The sequence below is a fragment of the Megalops cyprinoides genome, chromosome 2 (genome assembly GCF_013368585.1).
Source record: "Megalops cyprinoides isolate fMegCyp1 chromosome 2, fMegCyp1.pri, whole genome shotgun sequence".
Classification (NCBI taxonomy): Eukaryota; Metazoa; Chordata; class Actinopteri; order Elopiformes; family Megalopidae; genus Megalops; species Megalops cyprinoides.
In genome coordinates, this window is record NC_050584.1 from 37629451 (window position 1) to 37657300 (window position 27850).

General features: G+C 40.2%; 4 protein-coding genes across 9 annotated transcripts in view; 1 reads left to right on the forward strand and 3 right to left on the reverse strand.

The window, feature by feature from the left end:
• usp13 (ubiquitin specific peptidase 13) overlaps positions 1-7837 on the reverse strand; it is a 30846-nt gene extending 23009 nt beyond the window's left edge. For 3 of the 5 annotated variants that reach the window (XM_036521426.1, XM_036521425.1, XM_036521424.1), the window contains exons 1-5: positions 7621-7837; positions 5172-5297; positions 2531-2591; positions 1023-1144; positions 147-289 (exon numbers count right to left, since the gene is read on the reverse strand). In XM_036521426.1, coding sequence (XP_036377319.1) covers positions 147-289; positions 1023-1144; positions 2531-2591; positions 5172-5297; positions 7621-7731 — 563 coding nt within the window. In that variant the 5' untranslated portion in view covers positions 7732-7837. Of the gene's footprint in view, positions 1-146; positions 290-1022; positions 1145-2530; positions 2592-5171; positions 5298-5590; positions 5638-7143; positions 7204-7620 lie in introns of those variants that run through there. The other 2 variants (XM_036521427.1, XM_036521429.1) reach the window with 2 other exon arrangements.
• A 1404-nt stretch (positions 7838-9241) lies between these two features.
• ndufb5 (NADH:ubiquinone oxidoreductase subunit B5) lies at positions 9242-14210 on the reverse strand. The gene is made up of 6 exons (XM_036522214.1): positions 14079-14210; positions 13551-13636; positions 13074-13140; positions 10862-10923; positions 10181-10287; positions 9242-9492 (listed from the first exon to the last, which is right to left on the reverse strand). Exons 1-6 carry the CDS (start codon positions 14194-14196, stop codon positions 9372-9374), a joined length of 561 nt encoding a protein of 186 aa, XP_036378107.1. The 5' UTR covers positions 14197-14210; the 3' UTR covers positions 9242-9371.
• Positions 14211-14484: 274 nt separating this feature from the next.
• Positions 14485-19059, forward strand: mrpl47 (mitochondrial ribosomal protein L47). The gene is made up of 7 exons (XM_036522418.1): positions 14485-14615; positions 14737-14879; positions 15109-15169; positions 15367-15463; positions 16326-16456; positions 18315-18410; positions 18637-19059. Exons 1-7 carry the CDS (start codon positions 14485-14487, stop codon positions 18743-18745), a joined length of 768 nt encoding a protein of 255 aa, XP_036378311.1. The 3' UTR covers positions 18746-19059.
• A 112-nt stretch (positions 19060-19171) lies between these two features.
• On the reverse strand, positions 19172-27647 carry actl6a (actin-like 6A). Of its 2 annotated transcripts, none has more exons than XM_036521248.1 (14): positions 27510-27647; positions 26580-26656; positions 26110-26284; positions 24925-25025; positions 24542-24639; positions 24037-24131; positions 22551-22657; positions 22032-22121; positions 21724-21785; positions 21421-21535; positions 21250-21330; positions 20471-20566; positions 20188-20274; positions 19172-19896 (listed from the first exon to the last, which is right to left on the reverse strand). In XM_036521248.1, the coding sequence occupies exons 1-14, from the start codon at positions 27532-27534 to the stop codon at positions 19816-19818; spliced, it is 1290 nt and encodes a 429-aa protein (XP_036377141.1). In that variant the 5' UTR covers positions 27535-27647; the 3' UTR covers positions 19172-19815. The 2 variants fall into 2 exon arrangements, with proteins under 2 accessions (XP_036377141.1, XP_036377140.1); XM_036521247.1 differs by having other exon boundaries at positions 22536-22657.
• Between the last annotated feature and the right edge of the window lie 203 nt (positions 27648-27850).

A 27850-nucleotide genomic window follows, 5' to 3' on the forward strand; every position in this document is an offset into this window, starting at 1 on the left:
ATATTCTACCTCTGTTACATGTTACTCCTATAACATTTTTGTGACACAGATTCTGCAAATTTATGGTGTGTGGTAACAATATGTGATAGTAAGCAGTTATATAAGCAGAGCTCCATGGGACAGCCGCTCTATGAGCGTTACTGTACCTGGGGGGGATTCGAACCCCGTTGTCCTGCTGTCTGAGACTCCGGGCATGTTTTGACACCTGGATCTCCTCCTCCCAGGAATCAGATTCCTGTTTTTTGTAGGCGGATGTTGCGTTGAGCACTGCATCGCAGGCTATCGTCACCTGGAGGGGACAGGAAGATGACTGGGATCCCCAGACTCAACGTGCCACCCCCGTATCACGTTTCTACCTTGTCATTTGACGGAGCACACACAGGAGGGCTGATGAAATGTAAAGCATCACAAACACCATCCTAGCTCACAGTCAAAGGTCTAGGGTTTGAGATGAGCAGGTTTTGAATGGGATTGTCGTATAGCATCAGTTGCCTTTGTAGAGATAATGTGCTATTGATTTGAGATGGCCATGTCCTTGATGTAATTGTCATGAGCTGACTGTCCAATTAGAGGGAATACAAAAGGGTGAAGACTGAGAAGAGTTTCATCATAGTCTTCTTGTAATTAACAACTTCCATATCTTTCTCCTAAATTCCAGTTATGGAGTAGTTCTTGATAATAATTAACACTAGTTACATTACATTACATTCATTCAGCAAATGCTAAATGAAGTTAGACGAAGCTACTTGATTGACACTGCCTAAGTACCTTAGCTTTAAGTTCTATATGCACACACCAAGATGCAGATCAAAATCAGGTAAGAAATAATTATTCAATTTCTATTTAAAACTAAAAGATGTGAGATGAAACATACAATAATATAATGAAAGAAAAATCACTATCACAATCAAATATGGCATGCAAGGAATCTTTTTAAGATGACACTTCACAAACAGAGCAAGAGCTATAAGAACCCTTTTGCATGCAGGGTAAACAGAGAGCATTAGCATACACCCACTGACCAGTGCAGGCAACTCCTCAATATTTGGTAAAGGAATCTCGAAGTGGTCTGGGAATATGACAAGCTTGGCCTCATCTTCATATTCAAAATCATCCCCGTTAAAATCACAGTTTAGTTCTAAATCTTAAAAAGAGGAAGCAGACATCAAGTTATGTTCACAGTGATACTCTGCATTCAGAGCAGATGGTCTCAGCTGACGGGTCATGACTGGTGATCAAAGGGTCGCTGGTTTCAGATCAAAGGTCACAGCTGCTGAATGGGACACATTAGCAACATTGCTCTAGTAATCCAGCTACATAAACGCATTATACAGGAAAGTGTCATTTTTAATGGAGAGGCAAAATTAAAACACTAAACAAACGTTCAAAGTATCCATTCAGACTGCGCAGGAGGGGAAAAAGTCCATTAGCTGGCCTATGAACCAATGCTTTGTTTAATGTTCTATGTGTCTACACTGTGTGAATAACCATTAGCAGAACCAGAGGCCTAGCTAATGACAACATAACAAGGGCACATTCTTTTTCAGCACCATCATCCTATCCACTTGGGCTTTTGTTTGGAGCAACAAAACAACAAGAGGTCCTCCATTTCCATGACATCAGAAGAGAGTTGCAGCCTGATTAGGTCACTGGACTGGTATGGAAATGCCAAACCCCCATTCAGCCCACTACCTTATCACAAACAGGTGGGAGTGGAGCGCAGATATTGTTTATGACATGTGGTGGGCCAGTAAAGCCCACTGTGTACAGACCCTCCAGGAGCAACAGGCCCAAACAGGGTCAGACCCCAGTGGCAGCGCTGTGTCATGATCACAATTGAGCAGGCAGAGTCATCTGTCTGACGCATGCCATGGAATGCTGTGCGTGCATTGGGAGGGAGGGGAGACCTAACACTGCACACCCAATCTTGTAAGTGGAAGTTTGTAGGGGTGGTGGGGGGATGCGAGGGGCAGTGATCATTTGAGCTACAGTCAGCAAGGGTGAGTGCCACCTGGCCCGCCCCAGACACGCTGACCCACCAATGGTGGACATTTGTCAGCTCAGGGAGGTTGACTGAGCACGGCAGCTGATAGAAGTGAAGCGACAGGAGGGACAGCACGCTGTAAACCAACTCCTTCAACCCAGAAGGGGAGTAGGCCAGAGCCGGCATGTGGCGCTTTAGATTTAGAACAGTTACTAACTGAATATACAAATAAATGGGCTAAATTTAACTGCCCCAGGGCAGCACTATGGACACTCAACATGGAATCCCATCAATGTTCAGATACAGTGGCAGGGGATATCAGACTTGTCACCTGGTTTAGCTGCACTGTACTAGACCCCAGGCTGCATGCTCCTCAGACAAATAAAGACAAACACTTTTTTCATGAGAACAACTTCCAGTGCTCCACCTGAAAGATTAATCTGAGACGGGTCTGAATGACAGGAGCTAGGAAGAGGTCCCCGGTGGAGAGATGTATGTGTGAGAACAGAAAGCTCAAATACTCAGTTCTATGAATAACACTCTTACCTAGAAATACTTTCCCATTTCTTCTTCTTGGCACAGCACCTCCTGCAGCACCTGTGGCTTTCTGTAGCAAACAACAAACATCATCAGAGTTTATGGACCTGGATTGTAAAGGCTACTGCTGTGAAAAAAATCACACGTCACAACCAACTCACAATTGACAGTTACAGTTAAAGAGCCATTTGCAGTTAAACAGTTAAGCAGTTAAACTAAAACAATATAATATACACAATTATATTTACAATGACCTCCACAATTAGGACATAACAATGCTGACTAATCTTAACAATTTACCAATATTTACACCAAATCACTCCCACTGGTTCCATATAATGTAAAGCCAAAGCACATAAAAAACATATTTCACAAAATCAGTTGAACACGTAACTAATTTGTCGTACTCAAATAATTATCATCAGAAAGTGCATAGCAATAGTGATCCATGTAATGATATGCTATACATGAAATGTCAGATTCAAAACTACTACTGAAATCAGTGAAATACCCAGTTTAAATGACTATTACGGACACAGACCTTTTCAAAAAGAACCTCATCCAGTCTGACCTACGTGTTTCCCCAGTCATTTTTTCACCAATGGAGACTTCAAACAAAAAGGAGAGAATGCTGACAAGCTCTCAGACCAGCTGCTATCATGGGAAAGCAGCACACCAGAATATGGAGGAATGCAGCCAGCTGTTTCTGGACACTTCCACACATAGAAATAGCAGTACCAACTGTCAGCTTATCTGGGGTCATTTAACAGTTAGTAAGGCTTTAATTTTAATTGGAACACACATAACATACATAACAGGGTAATTACAACCACCAAATATTTTCAAATATTCTTTTTTACCAGCATAATTTGTCCAGTGGGTCGTATGCACATATTTTAGAATAACACAGTAATGTTAAATTACAAATAAGTTAATGACTGGATTCTTCATTTGCATAAAAGGCATGAAAATGCAGTGAAATTTATTAATTAATTACCAAGGGCAGTCAACAGAAAACCACCGGAAAGACGCCAAGCAACAAACATCAAAACAGCGCTGACATATTGAAATATTAACAAATGGTGTTTTAAGTTAAAATATTTTAGGAACATTCCAGGTCACTGGTTCTCAAGCTGCTACCAAATCAGTATAGAAGCGTAGTACAATGGACATACAAATATAGCACAAATTTTTAAAATAATTCTAATGATACAATGATAGGCACTACCTTGCAAGAAAAAGGAAAGGCAACCTAATCCTGCTACATTAAAAGATGAGTTTCAGTACACCTTTATGACTGAGTCCTATGAGGTGTAGCTGCAGTCCCCATTTCCCTCACAATACATTCTACGTTATGAAACGGATAGACAGAAACGCATCAATTTGATTCTGACTATTTGTCAATACATTCATACATCTTTAACTAAAAGATGTGCGTATCATGACACAATGGACTTGGCCATGCAGTGTAATAGTGGAACTTAGTTTTAGTAAATCAGGTTTGTTATTTTGTTTGTGAAGGTGCTGGGCTCACCCTATTCCATGGACATTGATTAAACTGTTGTCTCAGTGACCATAGCAGACACTAAATGGGTCGTGTGAGGTAAAGGTGGAGATAAAGAAGATGACACAATAATGATGGAAGACTGACTTACATCATACTTACATCACTAACACCGACACTGTTCAAACCACAAAGCACTCTCTGAGCATCCTGAGAATTCCTTGGCACAACTTAAATCATCTAGATGAAGTTGTACAACACAATTACACCCATCTTTCTCTAAGTGTACATAATGCTCCTGTTTGATATTTAACTACCTCAAAAAAGTCAAAGTGCCTTTTCATTCACCACCTTTTCAGGTATGGAGCAGCAGGAGTACTACTACCTTATTTCACTCTTCTGCCTTTTCACAAGTCACGTTACAGGCTTGTAACCCATAATGTGCAAGACTGAACTTCCACAGAGAAACAATGAGATACTGATCATGGCCACATGCTGACCTGGAACTTTTTTTTTGCTTTAAGCATCAATGTGGCTATGCTCAATAAATTAATAATTATGGTTTGTCTACAAAAAGCCTTGTTTTCACTGAATTCTGTACTTCATGAGACAGTCTTGATTGAGATTGGTTTCATTTTATGCTAGTGCTCAAAGGAACTGCTGCAATCCTCACAAACTTCTGAACAAGAAGCGTCCAGAATTCACCAAGAGATAGTGTGAGGGCACTTTGGTTGGCCCAATCTGCTTGTGCATAAATAAAATTAAAAAAAATCATACTCAGAATAATAACTGGATGGCAAACACACATCGTTCCACTCAATGCATTAAGTTGAAAGTGCTGATGCTTCTATATTTAAAAGAGTTTTGTTTCATTTGAGAAAAAAAAAAAAACTTCCTGGAGGCTGCTGCCAATGAGAAGTATCTAATATGTATTGTAGGACCTTGTTTATGTCAGTAGCCTTCCCCCCAAAAAATATCAGTGGCTTGCTTCAGAGAAAGTAAAATAAATTAAGACCTGCACAGCTGTATTCTTTTTTTTACAGTAGGCATAAAAAGAGTGTGACTCATTTATTTCCTGTATAAATCTGTAATGGTAAAACAGGGTTTAAGCACAGATCAGTGAGAAAGGCACTATTTTGCCCTTACCTCTTTAACAGTGCGTTTGAGGTGCATATAAACGCTCTGTCCGGTCTTGCGATAATGTCTCTCAACATGTTCTCTCCCAAACCCCAGAAATGTGTTCATGCACACATACAGTCCACCATCAGACTCCTGAGAAAGCACAGAAACAGAGGGGTAATTACAGACCAAGTAATATCCAGACCAAGGACAAAAAAGACAGAGAGGAAAAGGAGAAAATGATCAACACAATGGCCAATAGCTATATAGATAAGGAATCAGATGACTGATTAGATTAGAAGACCGTAAGGGATAGAGCATCATTTTTACATTCACCAGTAACAGCCTTTCAAAGATCACCGAATATTATTATGACTGCAGTTATCCTGGTTGGCATTTTTGGTCTAAAATTCTGATTAATCCTTTTTGTGGTTGTATTAAATTACCCGGATGTTTAATTTAGTCTGCTAAAAATCAGGGAGTTGGTGGCACACACAGATAATGACGGACCTGTTGAGCTTACTGCTGTTCCATCCTGAGGGAGTGCTTATATCACCTAGAGCTCATCTAAACCTGGGGTGCCAGATCCCCTGATAAATCATCTGTCCCCCATGGACTAAGTCCCTGAAATGTTTCCGCAACCTACCTAAAACTCTGACAGGGCAGAGAACTGTGACCCAAGACTCCCTCTCCAAAGCCATGAGGGACTTTGGCCAGAATGGCCAGGTCTGCTAAATGTCACAGATCACATACTGTGGGAAGTGGCTCCTGTCAAAGCAGCAACCGTGCCACCCGTGCCTTCTACTGAGAGTCCTCCCCACACACAAATGCTTGGAGTGTGCTGGGTTGCAGAAAATGAATAGAGGCGGAAATGCATGAGGGCTCATACGCACATGAGGCTGCCCATCCACAATGAATAAACACCTGCAATCCAGCCTCAGACTAATGGCACTTTGTTACTCCATCTATTTGTAACACGGAGACAACATTAGTTCTATACAAGTTTGTGATGAACTGCACAAAAGGAGGTGAATAACACTGTATCACTTCCCACTCACACAAATAGTTTTTGTGTGAAAGCTTACTCAGTTTGCCCTAGTCAGGTTTAAATTTAAGAAGCTAGTAAATGGAGAGTTGAATGAGGTGAATCAACAAATGAATCTAGCACTGATGAGCACACTGCTGTGAAAAAGAAAAGCTCACATTATTTATGAAACACTCAATGTATTCACATTGGCACAAGCATTGACCACTGGCAGCTATTATTTGCACTTTCAAATATAATAAAGTCTACTGATGAACCATAACTAAACAGCTTCACTGCGAATCTGCAAAGAATGCAAGATCAATCAAAATCATGTTTGGTGCAAATATCCATATAGCCAGAGTCCATTCAGGTTTGTGTATCCCATTCAGTCGCTGAATTTCAAAAGCTCCTCATATTATTGCTAGCTTTGGCACTTCCATTAAGTTATGAAACAACAGCATCTAAAATCAGCTCAGCTTTTTCATTGCTCTGTATGCAGAACTAGGAGTGTATAGCTCATAAAACTCTCCGAGCAACCTTAAAGTAATTCGATGTGATACACGAGCTCTAACTGTGAAGGGGTAAAAATAACTTGTCTTCAGTTTGACGAGATCTAGACAGCTGAGTCACCTTTAAAATAGTTTCAACTGAGAAATAATTATGCATAAATGCACAACTGAAAGTATCACTAACACGCAAAGCTTTTACATGAAGTCAATATTGATAACCAATTAGGGACATGGCCTTGGCAATTTGACTCTACTGTAGCCTATAGATAAGTGAAACGTGGTGGACGTTCCAGGTCGCAAGTGGCAATTCTTTGCTAGAGTGCATATGGTTAAAACCTTGACGTTGAGAGACCTTTGTTTTATTTTTGATTATGTTACAAACAGCTTCTGAAGTCGATGAATTGTGGGTACATTACCGTATTGTATCTTTCTACATACACAATGTTGGGGATAAGAAAATTACCTTAGGATTTCTGGAGCACCTCTGCAAATATATTGGTAGAGACTTGCCCATGTTATTTAGCTAGCTAGCTATCCATTTCAAATAGCTGAGTCACAGCTATTGCTTCGATTTCCATCACCAATTGCAATTCCTGCTCCATCGACATCGCGGTGTGACGTTAGCTGAAATTTCAGCAACATCCAAGTCAAAATATAGTCATTTGAGAAGTTTAACTCGTCTGTCTTGACACAAATAAAAACTGACCTGTGGCCAAACAATACACTTGGCAAAGCGGATTGTTCCCACAGCCCAAAACGCGATGTAAACATTAGCCACATTAATTTATTTATTTCCATGGCCGCGCAAGTTCAAAGAGAATGGTGGCTGTGGAACCCCTCGATCCCCCCCCCAGTTTACTGCGCAGCTATTCACGTGTGTAGGGACAACTCGCAGATAGTCCATGCAACAACAACACCAGTTAAATCAAGAAGGACTTACGGGAGAATCGTAGGAAAAGGAACATTCACTCTTGTAAACCCTGTCTCCTGTTCTGGGAACTCTGATGGTGGGCATGTAAGGGACCAGCAGTTCTCCTAGGTCTGCAGCCATCTTCGCATTCCTGCTTCTAGCCCCACAATGCTGTTGCTTGCGAGAAAGTCATTAGAACAGGCTGTCAGGGAGGAAAGCAGATGATGCTATTTTTAAATCATACAGCGCCGACATTCCTTCTGAATCCGGGGATGTGACGCCACAAAACATGGGGGAGGAGATAATTTTCAAACAAAAATAATATTGGCTAAATAGGAGCTAGGTGTATATTTAAGGAGTCGTATGTTTCTTGCAAAGCTATTTTAATTGGGCGCGATGAAAATACATTGCCTTAGATGTCTGCTGTAATTCACAATGTTACCGTCATGGTTTATGTGTGCCGAGATTCACGTTTATCGTTTGTTTACTATGTAATTTCTTACCTGCACGAGACTGGAAAAAAAAATATATATTTATTTCAGCCTGACTCTTATGTTACGTTAGTTACATTATTAGGTCGCAACACTCAGTAATAGGTTATAACATGTTTTAGAATTGCAAGAAATATCAGTATAAAACTCCCAATCGCATTTTGTAGTCGTGATACGTCACTCTTTGTAATTCTAAGGTAAATAGTTTTAATCTGTTTTCGCAAGGAGCCATGTCAGTTTTATATTTTGCTTGATATTGGTTAGCGACATTTCCCTCACCGGAGGGACACTTATGGGAGAAATCTTAAAATTTTATTACTATGTTACTATATACTATAAATTTATTATTATTATTACTCTTTGTCCCCTGTACCACTATTTTTAAAACGTAGTATGTTTAATAGGCATAATAGGTTATAGGTAACCGCCATCTAATTTGACCTATGACTTTATATGCATGCTTCACCAAGGCTTGGTGTTATAAAAATATCAGACTATCAGGGCATGGCGTATTTTATGTACTGTAATACATTAGAATGTTGTGTAGCTTGTATTTTGGAATGGTCATTTAACATATCCATTTGGTGAGAATGGAGGCGTTTTTTATTAAAAAAAAAAAAGCAGTTTAGAAAGTCAACTTACTGTACTGTCCCTCACCAGTTCTATGCCAGTCGTGCTGGTATAGAACTCACACTTATGGCCACCCACCTTGAATACATTTTTTTTTTTTTTTTTTTTGTCTTTCAGGAAATGTATGCATATTAAATTGACCTGGATATCAGATTGAATAAGCCTAGTAGTACCTGGAGTATATCAGTTTTAAAGATTTCAGCCATAGGCATTTGAAGACCTCATATCAAGCTTGGCAGATTCATTTTGGTATGGTCATAACAACAACAGAACTTAAGTTTTGTCACAATTTCTGGGTCCTAAAGGACTCTTCTGTTGTGGCTCTTGTCAACGTCAAATCACAAAAACACACCAACTTGCAGAGCAACGACTCTACATGATTTATATCTTTTTCATTTAAAAATTCTCATTGCAAACAGCAGATCCACAACTCTTGATCACACCCCCATCTCTCCTGCCAGCACTGCCTTCAAGTGGAGAGAAGTGAATAGCAAAAGCGCAGAAATCCCACGGGACTGTACACAACTACATTTCGTATACTGAAATGGACTTTAATTCAGCCAATGAATAATTATACAAACATTTACATAGGATAACAAACAGATGGTTGCTGATAGTTTAGACAACCCACACTATTGCTGATTTGACTGCAAGTCTGGATTAATGGTCGGGAGTAGACTTGGGGCGGTGGTCGATGAGACTCTTGTCTGTGGTTTCATAAAAGAACCAGGGGCCATCTCCTTTGTGGCGCATGTGTTTGCGGACTTCAAGCTGGGTTAGCCTGTAGATGAACAAGAAGTACAGTATTAAAACAGAAATAATGGATCCAGGATACGGGGAGGCACAATGTTTACATGAATTTCTTAAGTTTAGCGTGGCAATGACTACCTTCAAAAGGCCAAAAATATAAAATTCATATAGGTGCCCGAAAGAATGGCTCAACTTAAATCAACTGAGGCACACTCATGAAATTACACCACAAATTAAATCAGATGGGAAAAATTAAAAAGCCCTGCAAAACTATTCTCATATGTAGTTCCCCGCTGGTGGAACAAGCTACCTTATGCTATCAGAGCAGGGGCATCCCTCTCTATCTTCAAGAACCTCCTGAAGACCCAGCTCTTCCGAGAGCACCTCCTCTCCTAACACTTCTAACAACTCTAACACAATTCCATCTCTGCGCACTTTCTGCCTCGCACTTCTTTCTCCTGTCACTACTTGTCTCCTCTGCCTGTCTATCCTTGTGTTTTCACCTCGTTTACCTTTGTTTTCTACTTTTCTTGACTTATTTAGCGGAGTTTAGTTGCTTAGGTTTCACTTAAAGCTTACTCCAAGGTCTCCTACACTACTGTAGCTTGCTTGCTGTTCCTCACTTGTAAGTCACTTTGGATAAAAGCGTCTGCCAAATGACCTAAATGTAAATGTAAATGTAAAACCTGGTCAATGTAATGCTTAAACTGAACATTTACCTCATCTCAGCCTTCTCAGCCTCCATCTGGACCAGCGCCATCATCTTCTCATAGTCCTTCTGTGGAGGATCATAGAAGGTCCGCACAATCCACCGGGTGATGGGGTGCTTAAGGGGAAAAACGTGGGGTCAACTCATGGACACAATTGCAGTGTCATCCTCATCACACTGATTTTGTTTAAAAAAAAAAAAAAAAACAGCCCTCACTTGTCAGCCACAAAGGTGATTCCTGAAGGACTGCTTAAGCCATCTAATTAGGTTTAGCAAATCTGAATTCACTTTATCTCACATTAACTCACAGGCATTTTCTGTTACGTATACAATGCAATACACCTAGTACCAATAGAATAGAATACAATACAACCAATACAAGCAGTGCAATATACCTAGCAAGTAATGACTGATGAAAGTGATGATAGATAGAAACATACTGAAATGATGACAGTTTTACTGACACAAAAAGAACACTTTTATTACTGCCTAACACAATTACAAATTTACTCCAAGCCGATGACATTTTTTGTTTGTTTTGCTTTGCTTTTAGCTGACAAAGAGATTAACACACAAATAAGCACACATGGGTAGTTAATTTTGTTGAGATTTTCCAAGAAAAAGTTGACCTGATATGTACTCTGTAAAATGTGGAGTAAGTTCTTTGACAAACAGCAAAAAGGCCACACACCTTGTAATATTCCCAGTACTGTGGGACATAATCTTCTGGGATTTCAGCCAGTTCAGCTTCACCTTGTTTAAAAAAAATGAAAATTTATTTTGAAAAGGATATGTAGTCAGCTTATTTTCATAAACCATGTCAGCAAATATTTCAAAACATGCCACATTGCTGATCTCATAAAAACAAATAAATTTGTTACATATTAAACAAATGTTTATTTGGTTTCAATTTTATTTTTTATTTTTTTTATTTGGGAATAAATGCACAATAATAATAGTGTGTAATATGTATTAGTGTGTAATAATAGTGTAATATGGAAGCCATGTCAATACAATAACTGCTATGTCACTAAACTAATTGTGACACATGCCACACTCACTTACTGCCATTTTAACAGATACACAAAGTAAACCATGGATCAATTATTAGACATCCAAATTTGAATTAGCTTATTTAATTTAATATATGGCATTAATATTTCCCTCCAATCCTCATTTGGGACCCATATAAAATACCACCCATAATTGTGGAAACAGTAAGGACTTTGTTCAACATCAAAAGCAACTTAACGCAAATACAGGTCCTTCTCAAAAAATTAGCATATAGTGATAAAGTTCACTATTTTCCATAATGTAATGATAAAAATTAAACTTTCATATATTTTAGATTCATTGCACACCAACTGAAATATTTCAGGTGTTTTATTGTTTTAATACTGATGATTTTGGCATACAGCTCATGAAAACCCAAAATTCCTATCTCAGAAAATTAGCATATCATGAAAAGGTACTCTAAACACGCTATTAACCTAATCATCTCAATCAACGAATTAACTCTAAACACCTGCAAAAGATTCCTGAGGCTTTTAAAGACTCCCAGCCTGATTCATTACTCAAAACCGCAATCATGGGTAAGACTGCCGACCTGACTGCTGTCCAGAAGGCCATCATTGACACCCTCAAGCAAGAGGGTAAGACACAGAAAGAAATCTCTGATCGAATAGGCTGTTCCCAGAGTGCTGTATCAAGGCACCTCAGTGGGACGTCTGTGGGAAGGAAAAAGTGTGGCAGAAAACGCTGCACAACCAGAAGAGGTGACCGGACCCTGAGGAAGATTGTGGAGAAGGGCCGATTCCAGACCTTGGGGGAGCTGTGGAAGCAGTGGACTGAGTCTGGAGTAGAAACATCCAGAGCCACCGTGCACAGGCGTGTGCAGGAAATGGGCTACAGGTGCCGCATTCCCCAGGTCAAGCCACTTTTGAACCAGAAACAGCGGCAGAAGCGCCTGACCTGGGCTACAGAGAAGCAGCACTGGACTGTTGCTCAGTGGTCCAAAGTACTTTTTTCGGATGAAAGCAAATTTTGCATGTCATTCGGAAATCAAGGTGCCAGAGTCTGGAGGAAGACTGGTGAGAAGGAAATGCCAAAATGCCTGAAGTCCAGTGTCAAGTACCCACAGTCAGTGATGCTCTGGGGTGCCATGTCAGCTGCTGGTGTTGGTCCACTGTGTTTTATCAAGGGCAGGGTCAATGCAGCTAGTTATCAGGAGATTTTGGAGCACTTCATGCTTCCATCTGCTGAAAAGCTTTATGGAGATGAAGATTTCATTTTTCAGCACGACCTGGCACCTGCTCACAGTGCCAAAACCACTGGTAAATGGTTTACTGACCATGGTATTACTGTGCTCAACTGGCCTGCCAACTCTCCTGACCTGAACCCCATCGAGAATCTGTGGGATATTGTGAAGAGGAAGTTGAGAGACACCAGACCCAACACTGTGGATGAGCTTAAGGCCGCTATCGAAGCATCCTGGGCCTCCATAACACCTCAGCAGTGCCACCGGCTGATTGCCTCCATGCCACGCCGCATTGAAGCAGTCATTTCTGCAAAAGGATTCCCGACCAAGTATTGAGTGCATAACTGAACATAATTATTTGAAGGTTGACTTTTTTTGTATTAAAAACACTTTTTTTTTATTGGTCGGATGACATATGCTAATTTTTTGAGATAGGGATTTTTGGTTTTTCTTTACTTTTTTGCCAAAATCATCAATATTAAAACAATAAAAGGCTTGAACTACTTCAGTTGTGTGTAATGAATCTAAAATATATGAAAGTCTAATGTTTATCATTACATAACAGAAAATAGTGAACTTTATCACAATATGCTAATTTTTTGAGAAGGACCTGTATGCAAAGAAAAAATAACCTATACAAACCCACCAATGAACACATTCACGAAGGTTACAATGGCTGCAACTGGGATTCCAGTCAGCAAAATGTAGAATTTCTATAAAAGAAAAAGAAAAGGTATTATCATTGCATTGTTTTTTTTTACATCATAGAAAGAGGCTAAGGTGAATATTCAAGAAGAGTGTGTGAAGTAATGGCATTCATCGCATTTACTTGTATTGTGAAATCCACAGAAATCAAAGTGTTAACTGGTGTCAGATCAATTTTGAAGTAACAGTATACTACCTGGGAACTGAATCCAACGCAGGCCGTTAACAGGCCACTGAAAAAGTGAAATGATTCGCTATGCCTGACTCTTCGGGGTGCATTTAGACTTCTGTGGCCAACTGACAAGGCCTTATGAGGTCATTTTGGTTTAGCCAATACAGCTTCTCAGAATGTAAAGAAAACAGACAGTGCCCTTGAAAATACCTATCTATGTAGCTATGCAGAAAGAAACGTACATACCAGTAAGTGAAGGAATCTCCTGTCGTAGAAATCACTAGGCGTGATTACAAACATCCGTTTCCCATGGCTCCCGTAACGGACCGCCACTGCAATGATAAGGATGACAACCACTATGTTAACTAGCTGGCTAACCTACGTTTCATAGTAAATTTTGTGATTAAATGTATGGCTAACGTTAAATGTCTATTAGAATATTGGCGTGTGTTTTAACATTTGACATTCAATGCCTGACCGGCATGTAAATTAGACAGTTAGTGCTGGCTAGCTAGCTACACACAAAAGGCAAGCCAGCACTAATTGATCAGTTTAAACATAGTACTTTAGCTAATTTAAAAAGTACTTAAGATGCATACAGCAGCTAGCTAACGTTAGCTTTTCTGACTAGCTAGTTTTAAGACCTAGCTGTCTACCTAGCCAATTAGCTGCTGTAGCTAAAGGAGCCTCTAAACCAACAGCAAGGTCATGATTGCACGGTTGGTTGCTAGTCAATTTGAACATACAGGTGAACGTTTCCAGTTTGTCTTTTACCTTTTTCCACCTGTGATGCGGTCCTGTTGAGCAAATTTCCTTTAGAAAGCACTTGTTTAAAGGGTCTCAGCCTAGCCGCAAAAGCGGCAGTAGACCGAAGGACACTCATGCCCACCATTGCAACTGAGGGCCTTCGTGAGCTCACGAAAAAAAAAAAAAATGTCAAGGAAGTCAGTGATTGGTGCCTGACCAATGAATGTCGATAAAGTCGCCATATTTATTTAGGGCGAATCGAAAAATAAAGATTTTTTTTTCAAAATGCATTGAAATGTGTGTTTCATTTCAGTCATGCATATAACATATGTTTTGACCTTAAAATATTAAAATTGAGACTTTAGATACAACAATATACTAAAATCATAATATCGTGTTGCATCTTGGGTAGGCAACCTGCCATTGTTTCAAGATGGCTGCGACCTCAGTGCACCGCGTTTTGACACTGTGCAGGCAATTTCAGACGGGATTGAGGATAACTTCTACATTTCCAGTTCAGCATTCAGCACTGTCTCTCACCAGATTCACGCCTTGTCCTTTCAGGTATTTATGCAACTGCTTGCCTATTAAAGATGGTATTGGAAACTGAATATGTAAGCCGGCTAGTTCTGTGGATCCAGTTATATCCGAGAATCCTCATACGATCTTTTTCTCATCTCGCAAGGCAAAGCTTCATCTGCTCGTATTCTCAAAGCCATGTGGGCATCGCCGTGCAAAGCAGGTCCTTGCACACATCCCAAGGCAGAATGGGTCTGGATGAGTTTTTCGATACTCCTGAAAACTGGGGCGAAGCAACAGTCAAGTCAGGTGAGATGAACCGAGTAATCAAGGGCGGAACCTGCCTCTGAGGGAGTACTTTGTGTGTGTGTGTGTGTATATATATATATATATAATATATTTTTTTTGTTGATATTTTGAATTTACTGTGATGCACTTCATTGAGATTTTTATTAACTGTACAACTGGTACTGTTTAGATAGCACCTCTTATGAGGTGGATTCTGCGGACATTATAAGTCCTTTCTGCTGTCTTTCAGGTGCGCCTTGGACTGCAAAGCAACTAAGGACAAAAAGTAATGAGGATTTACATAAACTATGGTAAACTTTGCATTTAGTCTGAATTATTTATTGAATAGTAATCTGTTATGTTAGATAAAAAATGTGGGTTTTAGCGTGTTGAGGAAAACATATGTTATAGCAGATGTTTGTTTAAATAGTTTTTAATTTTTAGTTATGCACTGCTTTGAAGGAAACATAGATGAGATGATGGTCCTTATAATTGTATGTCTCTTCAGGTATGTGCTCCTGAAGGAGAAAAACATGTTGCTGACTATTGAACAAGAAGCAAAGAGACAGAGGGTTCAGATGCCTAGTCCAGAGCGTTTAAAGAAGGTAACTACAGTGAAGTCTGTAGCTGTCAGTTAATACAACTGACACTTTATCTGAGGACTGCAGCAAAAATTCTTCACACTCTAAATATATATTTTACATTGTATTATTTTTTCAAGGAGAACATAGCTCCAGGTGTTGTGATGCATCAGCAGGTTGCCTGGGTGCTTCCTAGAGTCTGGTGACAACCCCTTGGGTAGTGGGTCCTCAGGACCAACTATTTAGGAAGTGCATCAAATGTAATGTGTTCTGGAAACAATAAATGGTGGAAACCTTGTAGAATAGACTTCAGGGAGTTAGGAACTGCAATCTACATCAGAACATGTTGGTTAAAAACCTGATTCCCTCTGCCATTATGTTGAAATTTGGCTGAAAATTGACATTCCAGCAAAACAGTGATTCAAGGCAATTATTCCAAGCTAGAAAGAAATAGTCAACAGAACACAAACTGTTCTCACATGGCCATCTTAGTCTCCACACCTCAGTCCAATCAAACCTCCATGATTTGAACCTTTGAACTTGTGAACCTTGAAGCAATTCTGGTACCAAAAAGTACCCAAACCCCAGAAACAGTCCAAGAAGAATATTATGATTGTAATCCATACCAGAGCAAGATTGATAAAATGCTAATTACAGGGGTGTGAATAAATGACCATTGTGTTTTCGGTGGTAAAATTCATTATTTGTCCAGAATATGACTGCTCTGTCCATACATATAATTATTATTTTATAATCACTTTTTAGGACAACCATGTAATGTGTGTGTGTGTGTGTGTGATCTCTCATATACCATTTCTCATTTGTGAAAATTTACAAATATAGTTTAGTTGTAGGGGGGGGGTCGTATCTAATTATTTTGTCTCAGGTTGAAAGGTCTATGACGCGGTTGGACACAGTAGTGAAGGAGAGGGAGAATGCCATCCGGTTATTGCAGACTGGTCAGGAGAGGGCTCGGCCTGGAGCTTGGAGAAGAGATATCTTTGGAAGGACATATTGGTAAAGCCTGGGCAGTCTGATTCATATCATCTTATGGGGGAGGAACAGGATTTTTATACCTCACCATCTGATTCCTCATCTGCTTTTTGCATTAACAAAACTTAATGTCAACATGTTGTTCATTGGCTATAGGACTATACAGTGGATATAAAAGTCTACACACCCTTATGAAATTGCAGGTTTTCGAAAAGTAAAGACAGAAATAACAACAATGTAAATGTCAAGACTTTTTCCATCTGTAATGTGATCTTAATAATAATAACAACAACAACAATAATAACACCCTGATTGCATAAGTCTGCACACCCTGTCCAACTAATACTTGTGGAAGCACCTTTTGCCTTTATTACAGTAGCAAGTCTTTGTGACTAAGACTCTTTAATTGCCCATCTAGACTTTGGAATTTTATCCCAATCTTCATTGCAAAAAAGTTCAAGTTCCTTCAAATTGTGAGGGGATCTCCTGTGCACAGCTCTCTTTAGGTCATTCCACAGGTTTTCGATGGGATTGAGGCCTGGGCTCTGACTGGGCCATTCCAAGACCTTGATTGTCCTTTTCTGAAGCCATGCCTTGGTCAACTTGGATGTGTGCTTTGGGTCATTGTCATGTTAGAATGTGAAATTCCTCTTCATCTTCAGCTTTCTAACAGAGGCCAGCAGCGGTTTTGTGCCAAAATATCTTGACATTTGGATCTATTCATTATCCCAACTATCTTGACAGGAGCCCCTGACCCAGCTGAAGGGAAGTAGCCCCATAGCATGATGCTACCACCACCATGCTTCAAAGTTGGTATGGTGTTCCTTGGACTATGAGCTTTATTGGATTTGCGCCAAACAGATCTTTTACAATTTAGGCCGAAAAGTTCAGTCTTTGTCTCATCAGACAATGGCACATTTTCCCCACATGGTTTGGGGTGACTGAATGAATGTTTTGGCATGATTTAGACGGGCATGGATGTTCCTTTGTGTAAGAAAGGGTTTCCATCTTGCCACCCTACCCCATAACCCAGACGTGCAGACTACGATAGATGGTGGTCACATGTAAGGAACGACTGGTACCTGCCAGAAATTCCTGTAGGTCCTTCAGTGTTGCCGTTGGCCTCTTGGTAGCCTCCCTGATAAGTTTTCTCCTCGTCCTCTCATCTTGGAGGGTCATCCTGATCTTTGCAATGTTTCTGTGGTGCCAGATTTTCTTCACTTATTGATGATGGTTTTGACAGTTTTGCTCCATGGTACATCCAGTACCTTCGATTATTCTTTTATATCCCTCTCCTGATTGGTACATTTCAACAATTCGCAGTTTCTTTGGCAACTCTTTGCGGACCATGGCTCTCCTAGTAGGATGGAACCCCAAACATTCAAGCATATCCTACAACAGCAGCTGACTTTTATCTGGGTTTAATCAGAATCACTTTCATTGATGGCAGGTGTATGCTATTTACCTACAGGCATGATTTTGAATGTGATTGGTTAGCTGTGGTGAACACAGCTAGAGCCCCCATTATGAAAGGGTGTGCAGACCTATGCAATCAGGGTGTTGTAGTTTTTTTATTTAAAATGTTCTTAATAATTAACAATTTTTTTCTATGGATTTTTGTTTGTTGGAAGATCACATTACAGATGGAAAAACTCTTGACATTTACATTGTTGTTATTTCTGACTCTACATTTCAAAAACCTGCAATTTCATAAGGCTGTGTAAACTTTTTACATGCACTGTATGTTACATCTGAGATCTCATTCCTTTGTAACAATCCAGCTGTGCCAATCAGTTAAATTGTTCTGTCCATTGTAATTTCTAGATAAATATCTAGGAAATACTGAAAGCAAATAAATGATGGTTCTGTTTTTGTATTCAAGGTACAAATTTAAGGAGCATGTTATTCCTTGGTACATGAACCGGGGATACAAAAGAAAACGATTCTACACACCACAGTTTGTGAACCCCTACATAAGGTAATTGACATCTCTACTATTACAAGCAGTTGACATGCTTAAGCGTACCAATGTTGTGAAATTTCTAGTATTTCGATATTTTATATTTGTAAGCATCCTTTTTGAAAAAGTACTGGCACTTGTAAATTTGTACTCTTGTGCGTTGTATATATGCAAAAGCACAAGGAAGTTGTTTTGTAACTGGAAGCCTCAATTTTCTTGATGTGTTTCCCGTTTTTTGTTCAAGACTTCGTGTGGAGCAGTACCTGCGTCGTAAGGTCAGGGGGAAGAGAGCGGAAATACACAGACAGAGGAAACTAATGAAGAAGGTTGCAGAGCAGTCTGCAAAGGCGTGAAAACAAAAAATGTGTAAAAAAAAATATATATATATGTCAGTGTACAGAATGTCACCTTAGATGCAAAATAAAGCACTGAATAACTGTCAAGTATTTACTTGAGCATTTTTGTAAAATACTGTAAAGTTGGTACTCCCAAAACATATGAATCAGAACTAAATTAGTATAATAACTTGATCATAACAACTGAATCCACCTCTGTGTGGATGTAGAGGAAAAACTAAGGTGGTTTCTTTTGTAACCACTCATCTTATGATGTAGAATTTGGATTGACATCAACATTCATTTAGTAAATATGGCTGAATCTAGTGTAACACATGTGCATTGATGAAATTTCTTTACAAAATAAATTAGTGAATGTCCTTTTATTGTTGTACGATTGAAAATATTGACTTAACTTCCTGTAACTCCTGTTAATTTCTCTGAATACATCAGTGCTGTTATACAGGTTTGCTTTACATTTTAATTACACAAGCATCACTTAAAAAGGATTTTATTTTCAGAAGACAGCCAATGGCCATTCAACATGTTATACAAACTAATAAAATATGGAATTCAAACATTTGCAGTGAGCAATTTTCAACATTTTGTACAGTGCGTCATCTTATTGGAAGCAAGAGTTTTAGTCATTACGATGATCCCAACAACAGCAGCAGAACAGATGTGTTGACAAGTGAAAAGTTATTTAACCTGATGAAATGTAGGGTAAGATCCACTGCTTAAAACACAATTGCTTGAAAATAATTCCTGCCAAGAATAGTATATCAAAATAGACTTAGAAAAGTTCTATCAAAAATAACAAAAGCAGAAGATTCAATAGAACATTAACAGCTGTGTTTTTGTAGTAGGAAAACAGCAGAAAACCAGGAGTAGGCTTGATTGCTCTATATGTTTACTACACCATGTTTTCTACTCAGAGGTATAAAGGAAGCCAATTTTTCGTATGCTGTTTATACATTAAGGAAAAAACCTACAAAACTGAATATTGTTGGGTGTTCCTGAGTCCACTGAAAAGGCTAAACTAATCCAAGTTATTTTGAGTTCGAAAGGCAGCGGGGTGTTGTGGTCAGTTAAGGGCACTTCCTGTCCACACACTGCTTTCCACCCTCCTCATACTCCTGCTTTGAAATCCACATTTGCTGGAAGGTTCCCTGGGAAAGAACATTTACACACCACTTCAGTTTCCACTGAAGGCAACTCACCATGACTGATGATTCACACAACAACACATCAAACAGCATGCCCCTGATTGATTAAAAGTGATGAGTTGCACAGTAACAGAAAAAAGTAGGCTAGTTAAAAATCAGGTTCTGTGAGCTCTCTGATGACCCTCAAGTGCAAGTGCTGACTACAGAACACAGTGTGCTAAAGTGTGATAAAGGCCACCCACAGGGCTATGCAGTGCAGAAGGTGAGAGCATCAGAGAGGTAGTCTGAACTTACCAGTGATGCCAGGATAGAACCTCCAATCCAAGCACTGAACCTGCGCTCCACCGTGGTGTTGTTGGCTATCAACTTCAGACGCATGCTCTAAACACAGGAAAGATGACATGTGGGCGTTAAACACAGGACTTCCTTTAGCTGGAAGATCAAATGTTGCACAGCATTTCTGAGGAGCATTTTGTTCACATCAAAGCTTACTCTTTCACCATCCTTCTGTGTGATAAAGAGAGTGAGAGGTTATTATGAAAGCTGAAGCAGAAGACCTAGCCTCAGCAGAACTTACTGGTGGTGTCTTCTGAGAAAGCTCTCTATTGAGACGGTCTGTGAAGCCCTGGATCAATGTGTTTCCACCAGTAACCACGACACTGCCGTACAGGCCCTGGAAGACAGACAACCCAGTTAAGCATACTTGCTACCTTACCACTCAATTCAAAAAGGTATATCTCAATGTAGGCGACATTGTGAAAAACGGAAAGGTTTATTCACCCTCTTACAATAAAGTTCACCTCCTATCCCCCCCTCACAGTTCACACCAACCATAATAAAATCTCATCGCTTGGTTACTACCACCCACTCCTCACCTACTGTGTTCTACTGTTGTTGAAAATTTTATGCTGTAGATGCTTTGAACTAATTTAATGCAATGCAATGTAATGCATGATTGTTCTTTCCCTGTAAGTACATGGACTGTTGGAGCAGATGCACTTATGTTCTGTGAACATGTTATTCTGCCTGGCATCCAGGCTTGTAAATAGCTTATGCCGTGCTCCATAGTTAGATTGTATATACTGTAATGCATGCCTTAAAGGGGATCTTCTCTGTAATGAGGGGATTCCTTTCTGATGTTGATTGTTGTAATGACTGTGATGTTTTATATTTTGATTTTCTCAATAAACTAAATATATGTAAAAAATATCTCAATGTCTGATCAGATAAAATAACACTGAGCCTTCCACCATCACTAATCACATTAATTAACATTAGCAAATTAAAAATAAATATTTACTAGAACCGGTGAAATGCTTTGGCCCCAGAGAGGCCGGTTCTGAGGTCAGTACTCACCGGGCGGATGTCGATGTCACACATCCCCACACTGGTGGTAACCACGTGGCCTACCCCCAGCATGGTGTTCCCAGACAGACCCTGCAGAGAGGAACAGTGGAGGATGAGAACGTGCAGCCTCTCATGAGGAGAACAGGATGGCTGAGGCTTTCATGCACAACGTGGCCTCACCTTGGCATTGGAGGGGTCAAACAGACCCTCGGGGATCTTAAGTCTCTCTGCTCCAAAGTCACAGTTGTAGCCGTTGGGCAGCTCATAATGAACTGTGGGCATCTGGGCTGCCACTCTGCACACAGCAGGTTACACATTTTTGAACATGTCACCAAATGCTTCCTCCATTACTGTGAGAAATGGCTCAGGGGCCATTCTAAATTCATCTATGAGTGTTAAACCCCCTGCCATAAACACACACACAGTCACATAACTGTCACAGCTAAAGGATTTTCAACTAGTTTTAAAAGAAAACAGACTCACTGTTCATCATAAGGTGAATCAGACACCTGCAGTACTGAGGCTTGGAAATCCTGGATCACTGACTAGAAAGGGAGGCAGAGGAAATCAGTCACTATAAAGGTGTATATAAACTGTTATGTTAACATTAATCTCACATTAACAGGCAGTGCAGATAATAAACACTTAAACACTAGCCCTATTGGCTGCATTTTTGTTTGTTTTGCTTTTGTATACATGACATTCAAATGTGTGACAATCTAAAATGAAGACTCATTTCAGTTAATGGTTACTACTTATGTGTGTGTTCCTTTTGTGAGCTCCCCTCTTACATTACACATGTAGTTATGCCATGATCGGGTGACTTGAGGTAGCTTTTCTTTCTTCTTCCAATTGGCAGGGGCACCTTCTCGTACTGCTTCCTGCAGGAACAAACACTCAGGTTGGTGGTTTGCAATCAAATAGGAGTTGTAAGGACAGCTGTACATCATAAAGAAGTACACCAAAAACAAAGGGAACACAGGTAGTCAAGTTTAATGGAGGAGGGGACAATTTCCAGCCAGGTGTATTTGCAATAGTAGACATTACCAATTTACATTGCATTAATTATATGCAATACTGTATCTCAAATAAAATAAGTTAAAAACAAGAATGAGAGCATGCTTGCATGCTCTGGGACAAGTATGTGCACCATCACCAATAATTTATTGTGTTCATTCACAAACCTGTGTAAAACATACATGGTTTAAATGTGCTAACACCCCACCACCAGGCTTTGAAAGAAAACACCAGGACAGATGAAGACAACTGTGTGGTAATGAATGGTCTGAACTTACTTTAGCAGTTCTCACCTTTGAAGCAATCATGTAAGGAGGGATTATTTCCACGTTTAACTCTTGAAACAGCTCCCTGCATTGCATACTCATAAAGTCTCCTGCAAGGGGAGACTTGACGATCCCTGTAAAGGCAGAAAGGAACTGTGATGTGTCATGGTCTAAGGCATCAGGACTTGCAAGCACCATAATCAGTATCATCTGAAGTGATGCAAATAAGCCGCTCGGAACCATCCAGTATCAGCCTTGTTATACTGCATGTGCTTGGTACGTCCAGCTAAACACCTTCCACCAGACTCAAATTCAAATGCTTATTGAGTTTTTCCAAAAAGATTAAGATGAATGAAAGTCCCAATAATGTGTCACAGTTATAATTTAACATTTTCTTCCAGTGCCTTTCATTTGATGCCCTTTGAGGTTGTTCTACAACATATGTGCAAGTGTGCTACATGCACACATTTTCTTTCAACAGCCCTGCTGACCATCAGAGTATCTCTGCCATGAGACTCAACACATCATGTGCCCCAGGTGGTACACCACACTAAAAGCACAACTCCCTAGCAGAGGAAATCCCTTCTAATAAATAAATGGATTGCTAGAAATGTTTTACCATTTGGTTGACTTTATTTGGTTGACCTTATTCAGACATAACTTGAACTAGTAACAAGCGCTTTTGATTTCTTTCTCAGTAACGCCATATTACATATTGTAGCTTTGAGGCCATTGTCCTTCACTATGTTCTTCCATTTCACTGCAGTTCCGACTCAGATGGCCCTGCTGCAGAAACCCAACCCCTGAGGTTGGGCCAAGGGGATGGCTGGAATTAGCGCAGAGATTTATTTTTCATGAGAGATGAATGCAGGGGAAATGGATATAGTGTCCATCCAGTGTCCCATTTCCTTTCCTACTGTATCTTCCTGCTACCAAATTTCATATGGTTCACTCTGGCAGCACCGAGAAGGCACAGTCACACGAGAGTCCCACTTACATTAAGCGGTTCAGAATCAAATCACAACCAAAAATAATTCCATCTCACCTACACAAATGACAGAGCTTTGGACACTGAATGCATCATGCAGAAAAGCTGTTCAATGACACCGAGATTGTATTTCTGACTGCTTATTCAGGGCAAGGACTGGGCACACAGACTGTGATATCTGGATACTCTCCTGCACTACAGATTCCTCAAAGTGCTGTTATGTCAAACAATTTATCAATATTTCCACCTAGGAGACTATAAAAGAACAAACACATCAAGGCCAAACTACTTATTTGGCAGCTGACATTCCTTTAACATAAAAAGTATTCATGGGCGGCAATGTAGCCTAGTGTTTAAGGAGCAGGACTCCGAACCGAAAGGTTGCTGGTTCGATGCCGCACTTGTTGCAAGTCACTCTGGATAAGAGCATCTGCTAAATGTCAATAATGTAATGTAATGTAAAAGAAGACCCGTGTACAAGTGTGGCGGACATGTTGTAAAGACAGAGTTAGGGAGGTGGCTTACCTTGCTGAAGGACATATCCATCATGCACTGGAATAGCTGTTGTATGTGTGGCTCCACTGTCTAATACTAGACCTGTAGATCGCCCATTTGCAAAACTGAAACACTTAAAGTTAAGGACAAGAAATGCAGTTTGGTCAAACAAGACAAAACACAGAATGTACAGAACCTGCCTGGTCTTCTGTAACAAATGCTGCTTCAGTTCTGAATGGACAGGCCTTCATTTTCCCATTAGTACCAGCTGATCAGAGAAAGCAATTCCTTGTTTTTATCAGAGGAAATGTCTGTATTCAAAAGCATCTAGCAATTCTATTTTCCGGTCATTAAGGTATCAGTCCAAGAGATTCATTGCTCTCAGCCCACAAATTTCTAATTGTCCCATCATTAACTCAAAAATAAGCTTCTGACACAGCATCTCATTCCACAGCCCCTCCTTTCTTCTCCCACAATGTCCTCTTTCAGGAAAGCCAGCTGTCCTACCCTCCATCAGGTGACACTAAAAGGATACGATGACAGGACGGCAGTTTTGCACAGGAAGAATGCCGGTATGTTGTAATGCTCAAACATCAGTTCTGTCAGCTTCTCCCTCTTGGCTCGAGTATTCCACTGTGGAAATAAATGGAAAAAGAAGGCACCTAGTAAGTGGCATTTTGAATGCATAGCATGTACTCTTGATGTAAAGACAAGCACCACTAACAGACTATTCAAACAATAATCACTGCAAGCACTATACTATCCCACCCACAGTGACGTTGATGCAACAACCTATGTGGTAATCAGTCTTACAACACTTCAGATTGGTGATGATTTAACACTATGTAGGCTATATGCCATGACAACTTTGACTCTTATGATGGGAATGTAGAGTCCTTTTGTTGTAAAAGCACTCACAGAGGCCTCTGACATGAGCACGGGGTGCAGGCTGGGCTCTGACTTGAAGTGCATCTTGTAGGTGTGATCTAAAATGGCCTGGAAGCTGTCCCAATCTTCAACTAGAGGGAGAGACAAAGTACAAGAGTGAAGAAGAGTGAGCGCATGGGGGGGACAGGGGGGGGGGGGAGAGAGAGAGAGAGAGAGAGAGAGAGAGAGAGAGAGAGAGAGATGGGAGAAAAAACCCTGTTTATCAACAGGTATTTCCAGATGATGTGGTCTTGTTCCAAGCCACCACTATGTGTGAGGGTGCCGGAGACGATCCCCAGCCCTAGAGCAGTAGCTTTCACCCTTGCTGTCACACTGTCTCTCGACACCTTTCTGCCCTGCCTCTGGTACGCTGCTCTGGCCTGAATTCCTCAGTTTACAGATAAAAAGGTGAAAGCATTACATCTTCCTAACTATCGTACCCACAAGTATGTCTGACAGAGTCCTGTACTCAGACGATGGTGTTATTCGACTTTGTGTACAGTCATTTTTAAATCCACCATTTACAGTCAATTCTACCAACTGACCTAACATTCAGACAACTTTTGATTATTTAGTTATGAATTATCTGGTTTACAGATTATCCCAGTCAAAAATGTAAACATGTGCAGCTCACACCGTGTCCTTTAAATGCCATTTTTGCCAGGATACTCATTAGCAGAGTGTATTAAAATGCATTTAGCCGCATCCGAACTGAGTCGTCAATATGCTTTTAACACTTGTGAGCCATGTTTGTCCATTTTCAGGTACCTGCAGTTTATCTAGAACACATAACAATCTATAGAAAAATATGCATGATGTCTACATTTCAAAGATGAAAGCCAATAAATACCACAAAACCAAAGGAAAATTGATGTGTCCTTTTTCTGTTCTCCTGACAGATTTTGTGGTTCATTTCGACAGAGGTATAAACATGTTAGCACTCTGGAGAGCTCTATATTACAAATAAATTACTCAACAACTGAACATCTGCACCTTCAAATTCTGCAAGCCGCATCGTGCCCAATCTTAAATGCCGCTGTCAACTCCTTTCACACCTGTTAAATGCTCATCACATTTTTATCCTCCTTCTGTCAATATCCACTTTGCTGCACATGCCAATGACATTCTGTTCACCAGTAATGGCTCACACAAAAACAGGAGTCAAAAGGAACGTACTCATTCCGTTTTTCAGAGGGGACATGACCTCCATGTTTTCCCGTGGCACCCTCAGCTGGTTGGTGTCGATGTAGTAGGTGGTGCCACTTTGCTTGCCCTTATCACCATCCGTCTCCATGGGGACGCTGCCATCCTCTCTGTCCAGGGTCACCCCGATCACCGTGGGGAAGTCGGCCTGCGGATCAAACACAGCAACATGATAACACTCACTGTTCGTTCCATGCATGTTCATCTGGCCTCCTTTGAGGTGATCTGAAGAAATAATTATCGCATTCCTGACCTCCTTAACTGTTCACATCAATCTTTTGGAAGGTTTAAAGAGACATCAGACAAAAAATACCAGCTGAACCCCACAGAAATGAACCTCCACATAAAAGAGAATAACGCAAAAGCCCAAAGACGGACTCTGTGGTTAAAAAAAAAAAAGACATGTAAATCTAATGTGTTTTAGGTCAACTTTTTCCTCTTACCTTGGGACAATCCTCTCCGGCATACCCCGCCCTTACTGTGTATGATCCGATATCAAACACCAGGGCTCCAACCTCATCTATAGGACAATGAAATAAACACGCCTATAATTAATGAGGCTGTACATTTCAAATTGTGTTACATGACGTATGTATGTATCTACACAAGAAAACGAAGATAATATGAGATATTTTTTCCAGATTAGTGAGATTATTACAAGCCATTCAAAACGGATTCTTCCTACATCAGGCTCGACAGTGAACACCAACAAATCTTGTTCAACTAAATGAGTTCAACATTACATTTCTGGCGTGACACTACCAAGTACATGGCTACCTTAGCTACAGAATTGAAAAATGTAGAAACGTAGCAAGCTATCATATTAAGTTTGTTTTAACGAACCATTTATGTGAAAGCACTGGGCAAATAGCTCACTCTATCGTACAGCTGCTTGATACGATGGTCTTAGCCGCCTGTCTTGCTAGCTTGAATATAGCTAGCTATATTTACTTTATAATCTAAAATAATAGCACTCACTCAGAAATGCTAGTTACTGCTCTAATTAACCACAAGTGATCCTTTTTTGTACATTTAAAGCCAACAGCATCCTTTCTACCGGTAGTTACAAAGTTCCCACAATCCTCCCCTTCAGCACAGATCCGTATTCCTCACGCCTCAATATTGGCCGTTACCACACACCAGTCCCGACAGCAAGGGTATTCTTTGAGTAAACGACACTACGGGCTAAATTCTAAACTAAAAAACAAAAGCTTTATGTTAGCCAAATCTTCCAGAATGACAGTTAGCTATCTATCTATCTAGCTAACCAGCTAGCTAACAAGCTATACAGCTAGTCTAGTTCGCCTAATGTTAGTGGCGGGATAAAACGTGGCGGCTTCATTCATTTCTTTTCATCCCCAAATCAAACTTACCTCCACCATACACTCCTCCACTCATCCTTTCAGTTGGTTAAGTGAAAAAGGAAACTATTGCCAATGTTATCAATATTAACAAGCCACACTACCCCCCCAACCCTTTTTATTCCAACAAAAGAAATGTACCCCCTTTGATTACATTCACTGGGAGCTGCCGAACATGAGGCGCCATACGCGAATGCGGCCAATCAAAATAGAGAAAATGTTGGTTCCGCCTCTGTTCCGCAAGGTTATTGGTGCGTAATACCAATGTCACTATCAAGTTTGATTGAGAAGCCATGCAGCGTTATAAGGTTTGTGATGCAAAACGGTAAAGGTGCTGAAAGATGCGTGTCAAT